At 44.5% G+C, this 19,200-nt stretch overlaps 1 pseudogene and 1 gene segment (V, D, J or C); both read left to right on the top strand.

Moving 5' to 3' along the window:
- The first annotated feature begins 11,502 nt into the window (after positions 1-11,502).
- Positions 11,503-12,935, top strand: LOC105546088 (annotated as a pseudogene).
- Positions 12,936-14,710: 1,775 nt separating this feature from the next.
- LOC105546119 lies at positions 14,711-15,189 on the top strand. The segment is given in 2 exon segments: positions 14,711-14,796; positions 14,885-15,189. Coding segments are annotated over 2 exon segments (354 nt in total).
- The last annotated feature ends 4,011 nt before the right edge of the window (positions 15,190-19,200 follow it).

Raw genomic sequence — 19,200 nt, 5'->3', positions numbered from 1 at the left:
CATGCAAACACAAAAACCCCTTGAGGTGATTGACAGTGAGTGGGAAGAACAGGGTCTGTAGAAACCTTAGCACCAGCAGCCCATGGGGTGGACCAAGTGGGCAGTGCTCTGTCTTGGGAAGAGTACAGGCAGGTCTTGGTGGCCATCCCTCCCTCCAGGTGCTTCAGAGACCGGACTCTGAGTCACACATGGCCTTCCAGCCCTGGACTTGTATAATTCTCATATTGACAATGTAGGGGTTGTCTGGAGTCCTGCCACAGTTTCCTCTTTGGAACCAGAAAGCCTCTTTTCTGCTTTCCAGCTGCTTGGAACCCCATGACTGCACGCAGACATGGTGAGCTCTGAGGAACTCAGAGCCCTTGGCACCTGTTGAAGACATCCTGAAGAACCCCTGCGCCCAGCCTCGCCTAAAGCCTGAAGGTGCTCAGCTGTGTGTCTGTGGCAGCCACTTCAGGCCATTGGTGGGGGCGCCTGCTGCTTCCTCGCCTGGCCGCAGCCGCTCATCCACTCCAGAATCTCCCTACCACAGGAAGAGCAGAAGCGGGATCCTTTCCTGGGTCTTCTGGATAAGCAAGAAGTACAGGCACCTCTGGCTCTTTGGGAGACCTTCAGTGGGTGCCTCGGGACCGCGGAGGAGCCAAATGAGCCTTCACGGTGAGTAGGAGAGGGGCACCGAGCAAACGGGCTCCATGGTGCAGCTCTCCCTTGAAGAATGCCCCTGCCTCCCGCTGCAAGGCTCAACTTCCCTTGTCTAGAAAGTCTCAGATGTGCACGAGTCCTCCAGGAGAAAGCCCAAAGTCACGCAGAAGGACTTTGACTGAGCCTCGGGGTTCCTCCTCAGAGACCCAGGCAAGCTACTAGGTGGCTGCTGAGTGAGGCCTGTGTGTGGGGAGTGCCTGGGCCTTCCTCTGGGGCATGTGGGTCCAGGGAGCCTTCGTCTCTGCCACGCATGCTGGGAGCAGCTTGTGGTGTAACATGTTTTACCCAACAACTTGTTGATAAACTGGATTTCAGTAATGGGGATCCCAGTTCACAGCTGTGTCATTTTTAAAGGTACCCTGCATTATGGTCAAGTGGAATACTTTTCACAAAGGGGGTGTCCTGTGTGCCATTGCCTGGTTCTGCTGGTTTTGGCTTGGGGACCCCAGAGCAGGCAGAGAAGGGTCTTGTGTTGATGAGGATGTGCAGGTCTCACTGGGGCAAGTCAAGGCAGCAGCACCATTGAGAAACTGGCCCTAGTCCCTGGCAGTAAGTGGCTGGGGCTCCAGGATCCAGCCCTGGCACTCCTGGTCTGTGGAGGAGGTGTGGGGCCAGATGTGATCATGAGAGCACAGCCTGAAAAGAACATTGTCCTTTGTGGCTCTTAGGAGGAGACCCAGGGCATAGATCAGTGACAAGAAGATGACCTGGGAAGATGTGGGCCCTGGAGCCCCAGAGGGCCTCTGCCTGTCCCGAGGATCACATGACAACCATGGTCAGTGTCCTCTGTCCTCTGGCGCTCACTCTTTCGCTGTTGTTCCTCCCAGAGTCTTGGGGTGTCCATGTTACACCCTTTTCTGGGGTCTTTTTTCCAGCACCAGCTCCAGGAGCAGGTTCACACTGTGTGCCCAGAGTGGGGCTTGCATGGTTGAGTGGAGAAGAATAGATTTATAAGAAGAGCCCTCTGCCCAGGGTGTGTGGGGGGTGGGTAATGAAATGTGGGCATTTGGGCTCCACTAGGGGCCTCAGGAAGGAAGCCTGGAGAGGTTTCCCACAGCCTGGACTCCTCCTTTCAATCTGCTCCCCTCCCTCTCCTCACTAGGGCTCAGGCAAGGTGAGGGCTCAGGGCTGCTTGAAGAGCCCGCATAGACTCAGGGTCTCCAGCTCATTCATTGTCCCCAAACTCTGTAAGGGCTGTCTTTGAAATTGCCCTGGGCACATGGAAATAGATGCTCCTACAATTAAGAGATTAGGGGCAATTCGCCCCTTAAAAGGTGTTAGTTGCCTCTCAGTGCCTGAGTGAGGAGGGAGAATTAGGAATCAGGAGCCCACCCGGGGCTCCCTTCTCCTCACTCTCAAAATTGTACATGGTGTGTACATTGCCCTAGAGTTTATGCCTGAGATTGGTGAATAGTTTTAATTAGTTTATTTTTTTCTCTTTGCAATCTATGTGAGTGAGGGGCTGACAGGAAGATGGAGGCCCAGAGGGAGAGGCTGGGCTCTAGGGCAGGTCCTGGCAGTCTGGGCTCAGGCTTTGGTCAGCCAGGGAGAAGAAAGAGGGGGCAGTTCCTGGTGCCTTGGAAGGAGGCGCTGCCCTGTCCCTGTAAGTTGCCTGCTCTGCTGCCCCCAGGGGAGGCTCTTCAAGGAGACCAAGCTCCAGGAATGCCCTGTAAACCACACAGTGAGCTGGGCAGGTGAGTCCAACGGGAGGAGGGCTGTGTGGAGACCTGTGGCTCAGGTGCTTAGTGGCGTGGATACTGCCCAGCCCCATCCTTTTTGGGGAGGACAAAGTTGGCACTAGAGGAGACAGGATGCATAGGTGCATCTGGGCCTCAGGCAGCAGGGGCACCATGGCCTGTGCCGTGGATCCCAGCTGGGAGCCACCGGTAACCCTGGACTGGAGCCCTCTGTCCCTGCTCACTGTGACCAGCAGCTTTGCCTCATAGGTTCTTGGAAAGCCATAGAACAGCCCCACCCAAGTCCAACCCCTCCCAGGGTCGGCTTTTCAGGTAGGGGTTAGAGTCAGGGCTTGGGTAGCCCAGGGTGGGAGGCTGGTTTGCATGAAGAATTCCCCCTCACCCGTGGCTGATAGAGGGAGTACGAGGGCCTTGGGCAGCCCAAGCCCAGCTGAGGGTCCTCAGGATGCAGAGCTGTGTGAGGGTCCCCACTGTGGCCTGGGCTCCTCCCCCTCTCTCCCTTCTCATTCACTGCACAGGTATCAGGGCTGTGGATGAAAGGAATGAGGGCTCTAAGTGTTCCCTTTTCCACTGACCCACCTCTTTTCATCTTGTGTCTGTCCAGATATCAGGGTTCTGGACCCTGTCTGTCCTGACTTAGCTGTGTACAGTGTTCAAGTCTATGGGGCAGATGAGTACCAGCTCCTGTACTGGAAGCAGCAGCAAGGCTGGGTGTGGGTCTGTGTCCTGGTACCAGCAATTCCTGGCAGTTCTCCCAAACACCTCATCTATGACGCAGTCATCAGTCTGCACAGGTCCCAGTCTGGTTCTTGGGCGCCAGGTTGGGGATCACGGCCTCCCTGAGCATCTCTGGGCTCCAGGCGGAGGACAAAGTTGATTCTTATGCTCCGACTGGGACACAAGCATCCATGCTCATGCAGTCCTACCACCCAGTGGAAAAGTGGGAGAAAAACCTGCTGCCTGCCCAGGGAAAAGGCATCCCTGTCCAGCCCCGCCCCTTGGCCAAGTCCACTGATTAACACTGCGTGGTCACATTTTAGAGTTTCAGATCCACACAAGTGAATATGGTCTAGAAAATGCATCCCTCTTCTCTCAATTCTACCCACACACTCTACTCTTAGCAGCAGTACACTGTCATATGGCCTCATATTGAGAAAAATGCATCCATACCAGGGTCAGGCTGGCCTGGGAGCCAGTCTTTGATGGGTCAAGACGGGACTAGGGACAGAGTCCACTGTGTCTGACCCAGGACAGTCAGCTACCAGAGGCTTGTCCATTCATAGCATTCACTGAGAATCTACTGTGTGCCAGGCTCAGGGTGAGGGGCTTAGGACACAGGGAGGACAAGAGCGGAAGGGTTCCTGTCCCCATGTTGCTGACAACAGGTAGTAGAAGAGAAAAGACAATCAAGTAAAAATATCGATGCAGTAAAATGCCTTCACAGTGAGGAGAGGACTTGCGTGGGGGAGAGTAGAGAAGTCATTAGAGGACTGGACAAGAAGGACACAGGATCTGGGTAAAGTTTGTGAAGAAAAGTCCAGATGCCTCCGAGAAGGTGGACAAGGAGGTGGGAAGCATGAAGGCAGTAGGACCAGCTGAGGTCACTGGGAGAGAATGGTCAGATTTAGCGTGTGTTTCTGGGGAAGAGGCACTGAAGCCTGGGGGAGGGGAGAGGCTCAAGGCTGGCCTTAGATCTGAATGGGGCAGAGTGAACCTCCTGGTAGGGGTGGCTTCAAGGGCAAGGGGGCTGGGGGAGGCCTTGAGTTTATCACCACAATGGAAACTTAGAGGACAGCTCCCCAGCCTTGTTCAAAGGTGTCACAGGACCTTTTCCTCCCCAGATGGCAAGGGAGGAGTCTCCTCTGACATTTATGAGATGTGCCTTCCCCATCTGGTCTTACCCTGGGCTGAATCCCTGTTTGGAAACAAAATGACTCTCAAGTCCCAGGCATTACATCCTCACAACAAAACCTTACAGAATGAGCAAGATCTGCCTTCCCTGACCCACTGGTCAGAAATCCCAGCCTTCATGACAACTGAACTAGATCTTTCATGCAATTTTTCCTGACACCCTCATGGTGACCAGGAGGGACTGACTGATTGGTTTGGGCCATGCAATGCCTGTCCATGATATTGCAGCTGGGGACACTTACATGCTAAGCTCATGGCTTGGAGTTTTGGGGTCCAGACAAAAGAGGAGAAATCTCAGAAATCACGACTAAAATACTTATTTATGTAACCAAACACCACTTGTTCCCCAAAAACCTATTGAAATAAAAAATGGGTAGTATTGCATGGTGTGTGTGTATATATATGTTATATATATGTATAACATATATATATATAGCCACACATACATACTTGCTTTATCCACTTGTTGATTTATGGGCATTTGGGCTGGTTCCATGTTTTTGCAATTGCAAATTGTGCTGCTATAAACATGCGTGTGCAGGTATCTTTTTTGTATAATGACTTCTTTTTCTCTGGGTACATACCTAGTCGTGAGATTGCTGGATCAAAGGGTACATCTATTTTTATTTCCTTAAGGAATCTCCACACTGTTTTCCATAGTGGTTGTACTAGTTTACATTCCCACCAACAGGGTAAAAGTGTTTTGTTTTCACCACATTCATGCCAACATCTATTATTGGCCATTCTTGTGGTAGGAAGGTGGTATTGTATTGTGGTTTTGATTTGCATTTCCCTGATCATTAGTCATGCTGAGCATTTTTCTTTATGTCTGTTGGCCATTGTATATCTTCTTTTGAGAATTGTTTGTTCATTTCCTTAGCCTACTTTTTGATGGGATTGTTTATTTTTGTCTTGATAATTTGAGCTCTTTGTGGATTCTAGACATCAGTCATTTTGTGGATGTACAGATTGTGAAGATTTTCTTCCACTCTGTGGGTTGTCTGTTATCTCTGCTGATTATTTGTTTTGCTGTGCAGAAGCTTTTTAGTTTAATGAAGTCCCATCTATTTATTTTTGTTCTTGTTGCATTTGCTTTTGGGTTCTTGGTCATGAAGTCATTGCCTAAACCAATGTCTAGAAGAGTTTTTCTGAGGTTATCTTCCTTGATCCATCTTGAGTTGATTTTTGTATAAGATGAGATATGAGGATCCATTTTCATTCCTCTACGTTTGGCTTGCCAATGACCTCAGAACCATTTGTTGAACAGGGTGTCCTAGAGTATAGTTTGAAGTTGGGTAATCTGATGCCTCCAGATTTTTTTTTTCTTAGTCTTGTGTTTGGTAGTATGATTGTTTTCCCAATATTGATTCTACCCATTCATGAGCATGGGATGTGTTTTTATTTGTGTGTGTCATCTATGATTTCTTTCAGCAGTATTTTGTAGTTTTCCTTGTAGAGGTCTTTCACTTCCTTGGTTAGGTATATTCCTAAGTATTTTTCTTTTTGCTGCTATTTGTAAAAGAGGTTGAGTTCTTGATTTGATTCTCAGCTTGGTTGCTGTTGTACAGCAGAGCTTCTGATTTGTGTAGCTTCATTTTGTATTCTGAAACATTGCTGAATTCATTTACCAGTTCTAGGAGCTTTTTGGAAAAGTCTTTAAGGTTTCCTATGTTATGATCATATTATCAGCAACCAATGACAGTTTGACTTCCTCTTTACCAATTTGGATGCCCTTAATTTCTTTCTCTTGTCTGATTGCTCTGGCTAAGACTTCTTGTACTATGTTGAACAGAAGTGGTGAAAGTGGGCATTCTTGTCTTCTTCCACTTCTCAGGGGAAATGCTTTCAACTGTTTTCTATTCAGTATAATATTGGCTGTGGGTTTGTAATAGAGGACTTTTTTTACCATAAGGTATGTCTCTTCTATGCCAGTTTTGCAGAGGGTTTTAATCATGAAGTAATGCTAGATTTCGTTAAGTGCTTTTTCTGCATCTATTGAAATAATCATGTGATTTTTAAAAAAAGTCCTGTTTGTGTGGTATATCACATTTATTGACTTGTGTACTTTAAACCATCCCTGCATCCCTGGTAAGAAACCCACTTCATCCATGGTGGACTATGATTTGATAGCTGTTGGATTCGGTTAGATAGTGTTTTGTTTAGGATTTTTGCGTCTATATTCATCAGGGGTATCGATCTGTAGTTTTCCTGTTTTGTTAGGTCCTACCCTCATTTTGGTTTTAGGGTGACACTGGCTTCATAGAATAATTTAGGAAGGATTCCCTCTTTCTCCCTCCTGTGGATTACTGTAATAGTCATGGTTCTCCAGAGGGACAGAACTAATGGAATATATATATGAGTTTATTAAGTATTAACTCACATGATCGTGAGTCCCACAATAGGCTGTCTGCAGGCTGAGGAACAAGGAGAGCCAGTCCAAGTTCCAAAACCAAAGAACCTGGAGTCCGATGTTCAAGAGCAGGAAGCATCCAGCACAGGAGAAAGATGTAGGCTGGGAGACTAAGCCAGTCTCTCTTTTCACATTTTTCTGTCTGCTTGTATTCTAGCCATGCTGGCAGCTCATTAGATGGCACGCACCCAGATTAAGGGTCCGCCTTTCCCAGCCCATTGACTCAAATGTTAATCTCTTTTGGCAACAGCCTCACAGACACACCCAGGATCAATACTTTGCATCCTTTAATCCAGTCAAGTTGACACTCTATATTAACCATCATAATTAGTGTCATAGACTTGGTACCAGTTCTTTCAATGTCTGATAGAATTCAAATGTGAATCTCTCTGGTCCTGGACTTTTTTTGGTTGGCTTTTTAAATTATCGTTTCAATCTTGCTGCTTTTTATTGGTCTGCTCAGAGTTTCTATATCCTCCTGGTTTGATCTAGGAGGGTTGTATATATATAGAAATCTGTCCATCTCTTCTAGGTTTTATAGTTTGTTTACATAGAGGTGTTCATAGTAACCTAATATAATCTTTTATATTTCTGTGGTATCAGTGGTAAAATGTGTTTCATTTCTATTTGAGCTTTTGTGGATCTTCTCTCTTCTTTTCTTGGTTAATCTCATTAATGGTCTATTAATTTTATTCATCTCTTCAAAGAATCTATTTTTGTTTTATTTATTTTTTGTATTGTTTTTCTTTCAATTTTATTTTGTTCTGCTCTGATATTGTTATTTCTTTTTTTCTGCTGGGTTTGGGTTTGCATTGTTCTTGATTTTCCAGTTCCATGAGGTGTGACCTTAAATTGTCTATTTGTGCTCTTTCAGACATGTTCATGTATGTATTTCATGCTAAACTTTTCTGTAAGCATTTCCTTTGCTGTATCCTGGAGGTTTTGATAGGTTGTATCAAGATTTAGTACAACTACAACCTTACTATTGACCAAAAGCTTTTTAATTCTTAAGAGTGTGACCTCATTGAATCCTGACAACAGCTTAATGATTGCTTTTCATGCAGTAGGCCCCGGTTAGAGAGGGACTGCCTGTGGCCTGGAGGTAGGATTCTGCAATTTATCAAATAAAAACACTGGAGGTCAAATTTGAATTCAGTAAAACAATGACAAAGAATTAGTATGTGTGTCTCCCACACGATATTTTTCATTTGAAATACAAACTTACCTGGGTGCCCTGTAGTTTATCTGCCAACTCCTCACATGGTTCAAATCCTGGAAGAGGCAGAGCTGGGGCTGGCCTTCTCTTCCTGATGCCAAGTCTATGAGCTGAACCTCAAAGACAGAATTTCTCTTAACACAGCTATCCTCACGTGAGCACCAGTTAGTAGTAAATACACAGTATATGATTCTCAATCAATAATGCCTACTCAGTTCCCTAATTCTTCTTTCTGTTATTCTTCAAGTGTGCAGACTCTGGACCTCCCCAGGGGTTGCTACAGCCAGAGTTCTGGATGAGGGACTTAATAAGTCTTTCAAAACCAGATGCAAGGGTGCTCCTTGGTCCCCACACAGCGGGGCTTAAGCCAGGGGTAAATAAATAACATGTAAGAGAAGAAGGGCTCAGCCTGCCTCTCCTTCTGTCCAGTGAGAGACCAAACTCCAGGATCCTTTTGATGCTGAAGGTGGATGGGCTGAGAGCAAGGGGAGGCCCACCTTGAGAGCCCAGAGCTTCCAGGACAGGACTTGGCAGTCTGAAAAGGGGCCACAATCTTGAGTGGGGAAGAAGCAGGCATCTCTGGGCACAGGCCTGCATTTATGTTGGCTTCCCCTTCACCAAACTGGGCTCCCTGCTCTGATGTCTGTCAGAGAATCCCCTTCAGTGAGACCAAGATCCAAGGACTTTACTAAAAATAGCAGCATGGACCGGACAGATATGTCATGGCACAGGAATTCTGTTCAGAGTAATAAGTACAAATGCAGCTTAACAAGGGCCCTCACAGTCATATCTTTGGTGCAGAAGAAAATAGACAAAGGTAGAGAGAAACTGTAGGGGTCAGTTTGTCTGCTACTGGGGCAGCACTGTGTGCTGTAGGCTTGTCCTTGAGGGGTCTACAGATAAGAACAACTGGGAAACCATCCTGCTGTCACCCTGTATCATCTGCTCACTGCTCACTGGGCTCAACTGCTGTGTCCTCACAGGGAACCAGATTCAGCCAACCTGGCCTTCTCCACCCCACCTGGGAAATGTATTCCAGTGACTGTTTGGACTGAGGTTCTATGAAGGGCCTGGCAGACAAGAAGAGGGGGCTGATTTGAGTGAAGAAAGCGTTGCACACCCTTTCCTTTCATCTAAAACCCATTAATGGAAACTCTGGAACATCCATAGAAGTCTAGCTGGTCTCTTACATTTGGGAGTTATGAAGGTTTCATTCCTGATCAATCTACAGGGAGGGGAGCCGTAGGCAGCAGGTGGTCAGAGTGAGGGAGAAACTGGCTTCCTTGAGAGACTTATCAACACAGTCACCAACTCTGGGACAAATGGGGTCACTTGCTGTAACAGTCACCCCAAACTACTCACAGGGGCCCGAGCCTAGTCCCCTTGAGCCTAGTCCCCTCACCTTATTGCTTCTGATTCTGGTCCATGCTTCTGTTTTCCCTGGACTCCTTGCCCATGTCTGAGTCCAGGGTGGCAGGGATAGCTCCATCCCAGTCAACATCTACAGAGAGGTCTACATCTATAGCTACTATGGCTTTCAGCAGAGTCCACAGGTATACCCATGAGGGCCTCTTCTGCTCCCCAATCCACTCACACAGGTGACCAGTACTGTGGGTCTGGCGGACTAGCCCCCTGGGCCCTGGAGAACACAAGGTATTTATTCCTCTCTAACAACAGGCATATAGTTTAGGGGGTATGAGTGAGTGTGGAGCAGAGTTGCTCTTCCAGATGCAAAGCAGTAAGACTAAGGCTACAGAAAATCATTTCACAAAACTCCACACCCTTTCATGGTAAAAACACTCAAGAAACTATGAACAGAAGGAAACTACGTCAACATAGTAAAGGCCATCTATGAAAATCCTACAACTAACATCATATTCAATCTGAAAGACCAAAGGTATGTTTTTGCTATATCTATCAGCAGCAAAGCAACAATGCACATTTTCACCACTTCTATTCAAAACAGTATTGGATGACCTAGCTGGAGCAATTAGGCAAGAGAAAGAAATACACAGAATAAAAATTAGAAATAAAAAGTAAAATTATCTCTGTTTTCATTTGACTTAATGTCTATATAGAATACCCTTAAAAGACACACACACACACACACACACACACACACACAAACTTTGTCAGAATGATTAAACGTATTCAGTAATGTTTTAGAATAAAAAAAAATCACCATGTAAAAACATATCATGGCTGGGCATGGTGACTCCCGCCTGTAGTCCCAGAATTTTGAGAAACTGAGATGGGAGGATAGATTGAGGTCAAGAGTTCAAGAACAGCTTGGGCAACAAAGCAAAACCCTGTTTCTACAAAGAGAGAGAGAGAGAAAGAGAGAGAAAGTAAGGAAGAAGAAAGGAGAAAGAGAGAGAGAGGAAAGAAAAGAAAGAAAGAAAGAAACAAAGAAACGAAAGAAAGAAAGAAAGAAAGAAAGAAAAGAAAGAGAAAGAAAGAAAGAAAGAAAATAAATCTCTTACATTTCAATACTTACGCAAACAGGAAACAACCCAAAACAAAATTAAGACCCACACCCATTAGGATGGCTTTACCAAAATAATAGAAAATAACAAGTTCTAGCAAAGATGTATAGAAATTGTAACTGTTATGCATTGCTGGAGGGACCATAAAATAATGCATCCACTGTGGTGGCCTGGATGATAGTTCCTCAGAAAACTAAACACAGAATTACCATTTTATCAGAATGTTCACTTCTGCGCATGTGCCTCAAAGAATTGAAAGCAGGATCTCAAAGAGAAAATTGCACACCCTTGTTCATAGCAGCATCATTCACAATAGCTAAAAGGTGGAGGCAGCCCAAGTGTCATCTATTGGATAAACAAGATATAGTATACACACACTGGGGAATATTATTCAGCCTTAAACAGAAAGTTCTGACCCATGAGATGGCATAGATAAACCCTGAAGACATGATGCCAGCAGAAATAAGCTGGTTTCAAAAGGACAAAAGTTGTTTGCTTGCCCTTATATGGGGTATCTAGTGTAGTGAAATCCATAGAGACAAGAAGTGGAATGATGTTTTCCAGGTATGAAGTTTTGGTTTGGGAAGATGAAAAATTCCTGGAGATGAATGGTGGGATTGTGGTTGTACAACAATATTACTTTACTTAATGACACTGAAGCATATGCTTGAAGGTGGTTAAAATAATGTATTTTGTGTTTGAATAATTTACCACAGTCAAAAAGAAAAAGATTAATATTTGAAGCAGTTTCTCTACTTCCAAGAGCAATAAAAATATAGAGGACTAGGAGAGTGTCCACGACACCCTTCCTTCTGTGCCAGCCCCACAGCACCCTAACAGACAAATAGAGTTGAAGGTGCCTCATTGCAGGTGACACAAAATAACATGAGAAAGTCTGGGAGTGGCCATGATGGTAGCGGTGGGTGCCTGACCCAGTCCAGGAGCAGCCACTAGTGCAACAAGGACCAAAGAAAGGGAGATGAAGCTGACAGTAGTGGTAGCAGCCTCTCAAGCTGGAGAGGGGCATCTGCTATCCTATGAAAATGGTTCATAGTTGACATATCTGGCAAAGATAAGTCATCCTGTCTACCTTTCATGACCAACTACAGTTTTCATTGCAATGTACGTCATGATAGCGGCATATTTCATCCAGAAGCAAGCAAACATGAAGGAAATGTCCTTTAGTGCTTTGGTCAACCTGGCATGGCAGTCCACAACACAAGACGAATATTACACCATTTCTTGATAAATACTGGGAGTGCGTGATGACCATTTAGACACCTGGGGAAATGACTAGGCTGAATAACATTGTTAAAACAATGAGTAAAGAAAGAGATTTATTCTTGGTAAAGAAACACCTGGATCCAAGGAGTAAAGACCTGAAAGAAGATCGCCCAAGATGTGGACTTTTGGATCAGGACCTTGGTAAAACTGATCCTGTTTATGACAACCAAAAGCAAAGGAGTGCCCTGTCTATGAGTGGGAATCTGAATGGGGGAACTGAACAGGAAGCAGCAGAAAAGAGGAAGAGACACTCAGTGCAAACAGCAGGATGAAATCTCAGAGAACACCAAGAAGGCCCAGAAGGACCCTTTGTTTTCTGCTCAGTGCCTTGCCCCTTACACCTTTTAAAACACCCACTTAACAAAGATGGCTACTGGTATATTCTGACTGAGCCTGATCCACACACCCTTGGTCCTCAGAAGGTTGAAGACTTCCAGGCAGGAGAACTTATTCCTGGAGACCTCTACAGAGCCTGCTTCTGTGAACAGGTTTTGTTAGCCTAACATGATTAAGCTCCCCAGATAAAGATTTCCAATGGCCAGCTGGCTGACTGCAGTTGGGAAGAAGGGCTACTCTAGGATGCAGGCCTCTCATGGGGTATGGAAAGGGACCTGGTACTTTGAAATCACCAAGGATGAGTTGTCACCAGACACCACTGCCAATGGGGTTGGTTTCAGCCCTAAGGTAACCATCAATCTCCCTTAGGTTATGATAATTTTAACTATTCTTGGCAGAGCAAAAAGGAACCAAGTTCCACCAGTCCGCTGGCAAATAATACTCTTCTAGCTATGGACGAGGACAGGTCCTGGGATTTTATATTAATCTTCCTGAAAACACAGAGACAGCCAAGTTATTGTCTGATACTTACAAAGATAAGACTTTGAAAAGTTCAAGAATTATTTGTATTTTGAGAAAAAGGACTTTTTGGCTAAAGCACAGAAGAGCCTAAAACAGATTCTGCACAGTAAAATAATAATTTATAAAAATGGTGTCAATTAAGATGTTGTTTAAAAAGATATTTTTGAGGGGGTTGGTTTCCAGCTGTCTCCTGGGAAAACAGTTGCATGGTTTGCATTAACTTTGGACTGTCCTGCAAGTGTCCTTGAAATGATCTCACTTACTCCCCTATTAGTGACATGGGCTTGGATGCTGTGGTAGAGGACACTCTGGCTGATGTCTATCTCCGGGAGACAGAAGTGGATGGGAGGCACAGTCCTCCATGGGAACCCTGAATAGTTCCCTCTTTCTTCTCAAATATGGATTTCTGGGGAATAACACTAGATGGCTTTTGTTGTTGTTTTTGAACTATCTCAAATGTTCTCTCAAAGATTCTACAGAATATAGCCTATCCACTTAGCAAGTTAAAAGGCTGAATAAGACTGTGAGAGATGCCCTGCTCATCATCATTCTTCTTCCACTTCCACTTCCTGCTCTTATATTCTGTGCGATAAGCCAACAGCTGCTGATCCCAACATCTTGTAATCCCTCTGGACTGCATACCTTGCCAGCTGGCACTTTTTATCTTACTGTATTTTCTAAGGAGTGAATAATCTTGTCCAAATAACTAACATATTTAAAGACATTTCCATCTGTGGGCAGTGATTCCGTGCTATCTATTTTCCAAGGAAGTGGTGAGCCCGTTTCTGAGAACACCTGAAATCAATGACTGTCCCTTCCAAACCAAAAAGTGATGTCCTTTTGGTATGGGTTTGGTTTTGTTATTAATTTTAAAACATACCTTTGAAGACTTAGATCTCTGAAACTATTAGATTTCTAGAAGTGTAATTGTGAAAGAAGTTTGCTTGCATCATTAACAAAATGAAAAACTCTTCCTAAATAAAATTTGTTTTGAAGTTAAAAAAAAGGAATAATGTGAGATTGGAACCTGGGAGGACTGAAGATTCCCAAGAGCACTCTCAATTCTGAAGCTGATTGTAAGATAAGGGCTAACCACAGCCCTTCGCTTCTTATGATTCCCTGGAAGGACTCACATAACTCACTGAAAACTGTGACATTCATTAATATGATTTTTTCTACAGTGAAATAATACAGATTAAAATAATTCAAGGGAAGAGGCACATGAGCAGAGTTCAGGAGAATTCCAAGCACAAGCATCCAGTTGTCCTCTCCCAGTGGAGTAATAGACGATGCTGCATTCTGCTGGCAACAATGTGTGATTCTATGTAGGAAGCATCGCCACCCAGCAAAGCTCACCCAGGCTTGGTGTCCAGAAAATTTTTGAGTGATGGGGTGGGTGAGAGTGGGGTTGTTATGTAGACCTTGATGATCATCCTCATGGTTCACTTGAGTTTCCACTGAATTGATAATGAAACTTCAACCTTTAACCTTTGGTCATTTTCTTTTTAAAAATTCTCTAAAGTAAATTATTTAAAAAATTCTCACTTAAACGAGCTGTTTATCCAATATGAGGCTCCACACAAATAGTTTCAAAGAGTCAGTAGGTCATTAAAACAATTATTTAGTCATTCAAACCATTCGGATAATAATGAACACCATGTAGCACTAAAATCGAATTACAGTCACGGGGGCAGGATTTCAGCTACAGCAAGAGAAAGTAGTACAAATGGGAATGAGCAAAGAATAGACAAGTAGTGGGTGTGAATTAGCCTCGGAAATATTGTGGCGATGTCCAAAGATAAAAATTAATTTGCTAAACAAGTGAAAGACCACGCATTCTCAGTCCAGGAAAGCCACTAGGGGGCGGTCGGGGTCTCTTGGATTATAAGAAGCTTAAGAGGTTCAAACTGAATGAACCCTGCACAGTTGCTCACTGACTCATGTAAACGTTAGAGCAGCTGCTTCCTCCCACAGGGCAAATCCACAGCACACAGCCACCCTGGGCTGGCCCCTTATAGGGTAGCTGCTCTCAGGGCTGTGGATCTAGGTGGTGGTAAAGGCAGTAAAGATTTGCATAAAGTAGCACACAACACACCCCCTCCCTGTGGAGAGCTCAATAGGAGATAAAGAGCCATCAGAATCCAGCCCCAGCTCTGGAGCCAGAGATCCGTTCCAATATCAGCACCATGGCCTGGACTCTGCTCCTCCTCCAGTTCCTCCTCACTTGCTGCCCAGGTTAAGAGAAATTTCAAATACCAGCCTTTGGAAGGATCCTTGTGTCTCCCTTTCTAATTTCTAACATGTGTCTGTTTTTTTGTTTCAGGGTCCGATTCTCAGGCTGTAGTGACTCAGGAGCCCTCACTGACTGTGTCCCCAGGAGGGACAGTCACTCTCACTTGTGGCTCCAGTGCTGGAGCAGTCACTGGGAGTCATTATCCCTACTGGTTCCAGCAGAAGCCTGGCCAAGCCCCTAGAACACTGATTTATGATACAAGCAACAAGCTCTCCTGGACCCCTGCCCGGTTCTCAGGCTCCCTCGTTGGGGGTAAAGCTGCCCTGACACTGTCAGGTGCGCAGTCTGAGGATGAGGCTGAGTATTACTGCTTGCTGCACTATAGTGGTGCTTAGCACAGTGACAGACTCATAAGAGGAACCAAGACATAAACCTCCCGAGGCCCTTGTGATGTGGAGATCACATGATCAGACACGCCAGCTCTCATGGCAGCTTCCATGTGGACCAGCCATAGAAAGGGGAAGGGAAGGATTTGAATTGATTCCTATTTCCGCTTAAGCCCTGAAGAGTAGGAAATGTAAGAATGATTTGGGAGTAACTGGATCTAGAAAAAAAATAAAGAAGAGTTAATTTACATTCCAAAAAGAACCTTAACAGCTGGATCAGATCTAAAGGCTGAGTCTAAATGGATTTCCTCCAGAAAGAAGCATCTTCAAAGTATGGGCTTTCTGAGCTAAGAGCAAAGGGAAGAAACTATTCGTTTTGTATATTACCAAAGTTTGTTTTATTGAGTTACTTTCAAAGCAATACATGCCTATTATATAAAATAAAACTATTAAAAACCACCAAATTCACTTCCCAGCTATCTCATCTCAAACAATCAAAATCAGTACGTTTCTTCATTGGGATGCATTCTTTCATTTTTGTTCTCAATATTTCCGCAAAGGTGATCAAACCTTTGTGCTTTTTTTTTTTGGTTTTACACATGATTTGAGGGTACGCTAATTTGCAGTTTGTCCAGGCCCCTCCCAGGCATTTTTATTCACCCTTCTCTTTACCTCCTTTCATCCCTGCCTCCTTCCCAGGGCAGGCTTCCGGGCCTGTGGTGTCTGCTGCTCTGTCTCCATCACAAACAGAGCAGTAGGGAGGTTATCTGATATTGAAGTTCCCTCCTCATACTCAGTTGTCTGGTTCCCCTTAGGAATTCTTCTGGGTGATGAGAAGGTTCTGTTTTATTTCTGCCCTACAGTAAGACCCCAGCCATTTGTGAGGCCAAGGAGATTGAGCTCATTCTGTTGAAGCAGGATTATATATAACACATGTATTGAAATAACATCATCAACTTTTGAACAAGTCAATCCATTCTTCAGAATTATAGAAATGCGTGTCTCTCAGCTGTCAGCAATGGGCTTCAGATCCCTAGAGTGATGAACTTGTCAGGGTGGGGTCAGCCACATGAAAATGTTTCTTTACAATTAGTGACTCTATGCAAAGTTTTCCCCTGCTGAGATCCAACCTCCATGTGATTGTTTATTCTTGCTCTTGTTTTCTGTCTTGTCATTGCTGTAGCTACAGAGCCCAAAACACTGCCTGGCACTAAGGACAGACTCAATACATGTTTGTTAAATATGTGAGTTCTCCTATACTGGAATCCCCAAAAGACGTACAGATCTGAGATCAATATAATAATTTTTAAAAAAATTCTGGATATTTTGTGTCTGAAATTCCAAGTTCATTCAAAAGAAGATATTAAGTATGAAGTTTTGTCTTTGGATTTCGTTATCAGGAGAAGGATATGGATATGCAAATACATAGATATCACACATACCTCCCATGGCCCAGAGACTTGAGAGCTCAGCTGGTCTCTGCAGCTGCCAATCACAGCATCTGTTCACTCATTTATGGTCTGATTCCCATGGATCCACATATGCTAGATCCCATGGGTTCATGTGGAGAAAGTGGAGAGGGCGTGATGGGCTTTCCCAGTCCTGCTTAAAAAACCACAGGAAGTAAGTAGATGATGAAGCAAATTCTGGGGACAAAATCTCTCAAGAGCAAATAAACTGCAGAACATGGGTGAGTTGGGAAAATATCTAGCAATATTTATATACCTAAGAAGTTTTACATTAGATATCCTTCAACACAAAGTTAATTACAGAGCTTTCTATCAACCATACGATCAATGCAATTCAAACATTAAACTCATCAGTCCCAAGTCCCATAATAGACTTTGATGGGGAAATTCTTGAAGGAAGAATGATGGGTTTATGAGCTCTGTGTCCACAGAAGAGATATTTCTGCACTTGGAGGAGTGGGTAAAGCCATTAAATAATTATGAATGTAGGTGCCCATCTGTACTTTATTCTAATCCAATATGTAATGCTGTGAGTCCTGCATCTGCAAATCGTAGCATTCATTGCACTTCCTTCAGTCTCCCAATTATTACAATAAATTAATTTTAAACATAAAGGAATAAAAGACAAATCTATTAATGTGAGAGTCCTTGGAATCTGTTGCTTTAATGTACAAGAATTACAGAACACTTCAAATGTATATATTTGTTAATTTATTTACCAATGATATGATACTGCTTCATTGATCTGTTGGAAAAATCATCCAGCGAGGGAGTAAGTGGATGGGTAAAATGGGTTGAAAAATTAAACAAGATGAACTACATTGATGATGGTCAAAGTTGGCTCATGGGCACAAACAATTCGTTAGAAAATTCTCTGTATATTTGTATGACTCAAAAGTTTCCGTGCTAACCAGTATTGAAATTATCCTTGCTTGTGATGAGATGTTTATGTTCTGCTTTTAACAGGTGTACAATGTGGACAAAATGTAAGCTTACACTGTGACTTCAAGTAGGAGCCCATCTTCTCCAGCAGGCAGAGGAGAAGCTGATGTGGCGAATGTGGAAAAGACAGCTCAGGTTTTCCCAGGAAAGACAAGTGAGTGAGTCTGGAGCCCTAAAAGCAAGGGCAGGGGCTGTGAGTTGGGCTGTGGGGGTGTGCAGGGGCCACAGTGTGAAGGGCAGGGGGCTGAGACCTCAGGGTTCAGGTTTTATAATAACAATGAGGAGTTACTTAAGGGTCTTTAGCCAGGGAGTGCCCTGCCTGCCCCATCTGAATGAGAGGGATGTCTCCAAATGCCTTGAGGAGAGAGTGTCTGAGAAAAGTGACTGATCCTGATTCTAGATTATTCACTAAACACCTTGTGAGTCTAGAATTCCAGGGTCATTTGCACAGTTAGCACAAGAGTAGACGTGGCTACACTGAGAAGTGGTGGTCTCTGCCTTTGTCTCCTCAACTCATTTGCAAGAGAACTTTGTGGGTAAAATACATACTGATCTTTCTAATTAACCGAAAACACCTAGTAAAAAAATATAAGTGGTAATATCACAATACAATTTGTATAACAGCTAGAACAATTTCTTGACCAAAAAATATGACACCACTGTGCAGAAAATGATGTTTTACTTAGGGAGATAACGGCTAATTTCATAAAATAGTGTAATATGTCACACTGGTCACTGGCAAAGGTAAGTCTAGCAAATCTATTAGTTTTCCTGTACCACAAAATTGAGTCAAATCTTTATAAAATGTAGGAAACAGTTGTAAATATGACTTTTGCTGAATTGCTGCCTTTAATGTGTTTTGGATCCTTTATTTTTCCCGGAAAATTTTCATTATTCACTGTCTTTTTGAACAGCCCCTAGCTGCCCTTCAACCTGGCTCCTTAGCTGACCCATTTTCCATGATGCCCACTCTGATGGCACATGCGGCAAATAGATTTTTCTAAAATGCCCTTTTGGGGTGCTGACACCTTTAAAAGTTATGTATGTACAGGTCTACACATCCCACACACCAAGACTGCTTCTGGGAGTGAGAAATCACAGTAATAATGAATAGGATGAGAGAAGCAGTGTCTAGGAATCAGACTATGGATATGTGAATACAGACAGTGACTGGAGAGCTGCGGAGACCAGCGGGGTTCTGAGGTCTCTGAGCCGTGGGAAAGTGCCTGTGCTGGGACCAGTGTTGGATGCTGTGGGGCTGCCCTGTTTTTGCTACATGGCTGCTCAGTAAAGACCATTCACTCAAAGAAATCCGGGCCTGGGAGCGGGGCCCTGTGTTCACTGATGGGGACTCAGCAGCTGTGTCCCCTCTGGCCTGGAAGAGCTCGCTGAGCAGGGACCTGTGTATGGTCTCAACAGGTGCTTCCTCCCAGGGCCTTGGAAAAAGAAAAGCAAACCTTCCTCCTGGTCAGTCTGCAGAGTGAGCTGAGCTGCATCCCCAGGGCTCAGGGGGAGGCTGGGCAGTCCCTGGGTGGAAACACATTTGCATGAGCAGCCCCTCCTCTGCAGAGGGTGGGAAGAAAAGGAGGCCTGGGGCAGCCCAGTCCCA

This window comes from Mandrillus leucophaeus, unplaced genomic scaffold, assembly GCF_000951045.1.
Source record: "Mandrillus leucophaeus isolate KB7577 unplaced genomic scaffold, Mleu.le_1.0 Scaffold349, whole genome shotgun sequence".
NCBI classification, from domain to species: domain Eukaryota; kingdom Metazoa; phylum Chordata; class Mammalia; order Primates; family Cercopithecidae; genus Mandrillus; species Mandrillus leucophaeus.
Note: the sequence above shows the minus strand (reverse complement) of the source record. Positions and strands in the feature narration are given on the sequence as shown.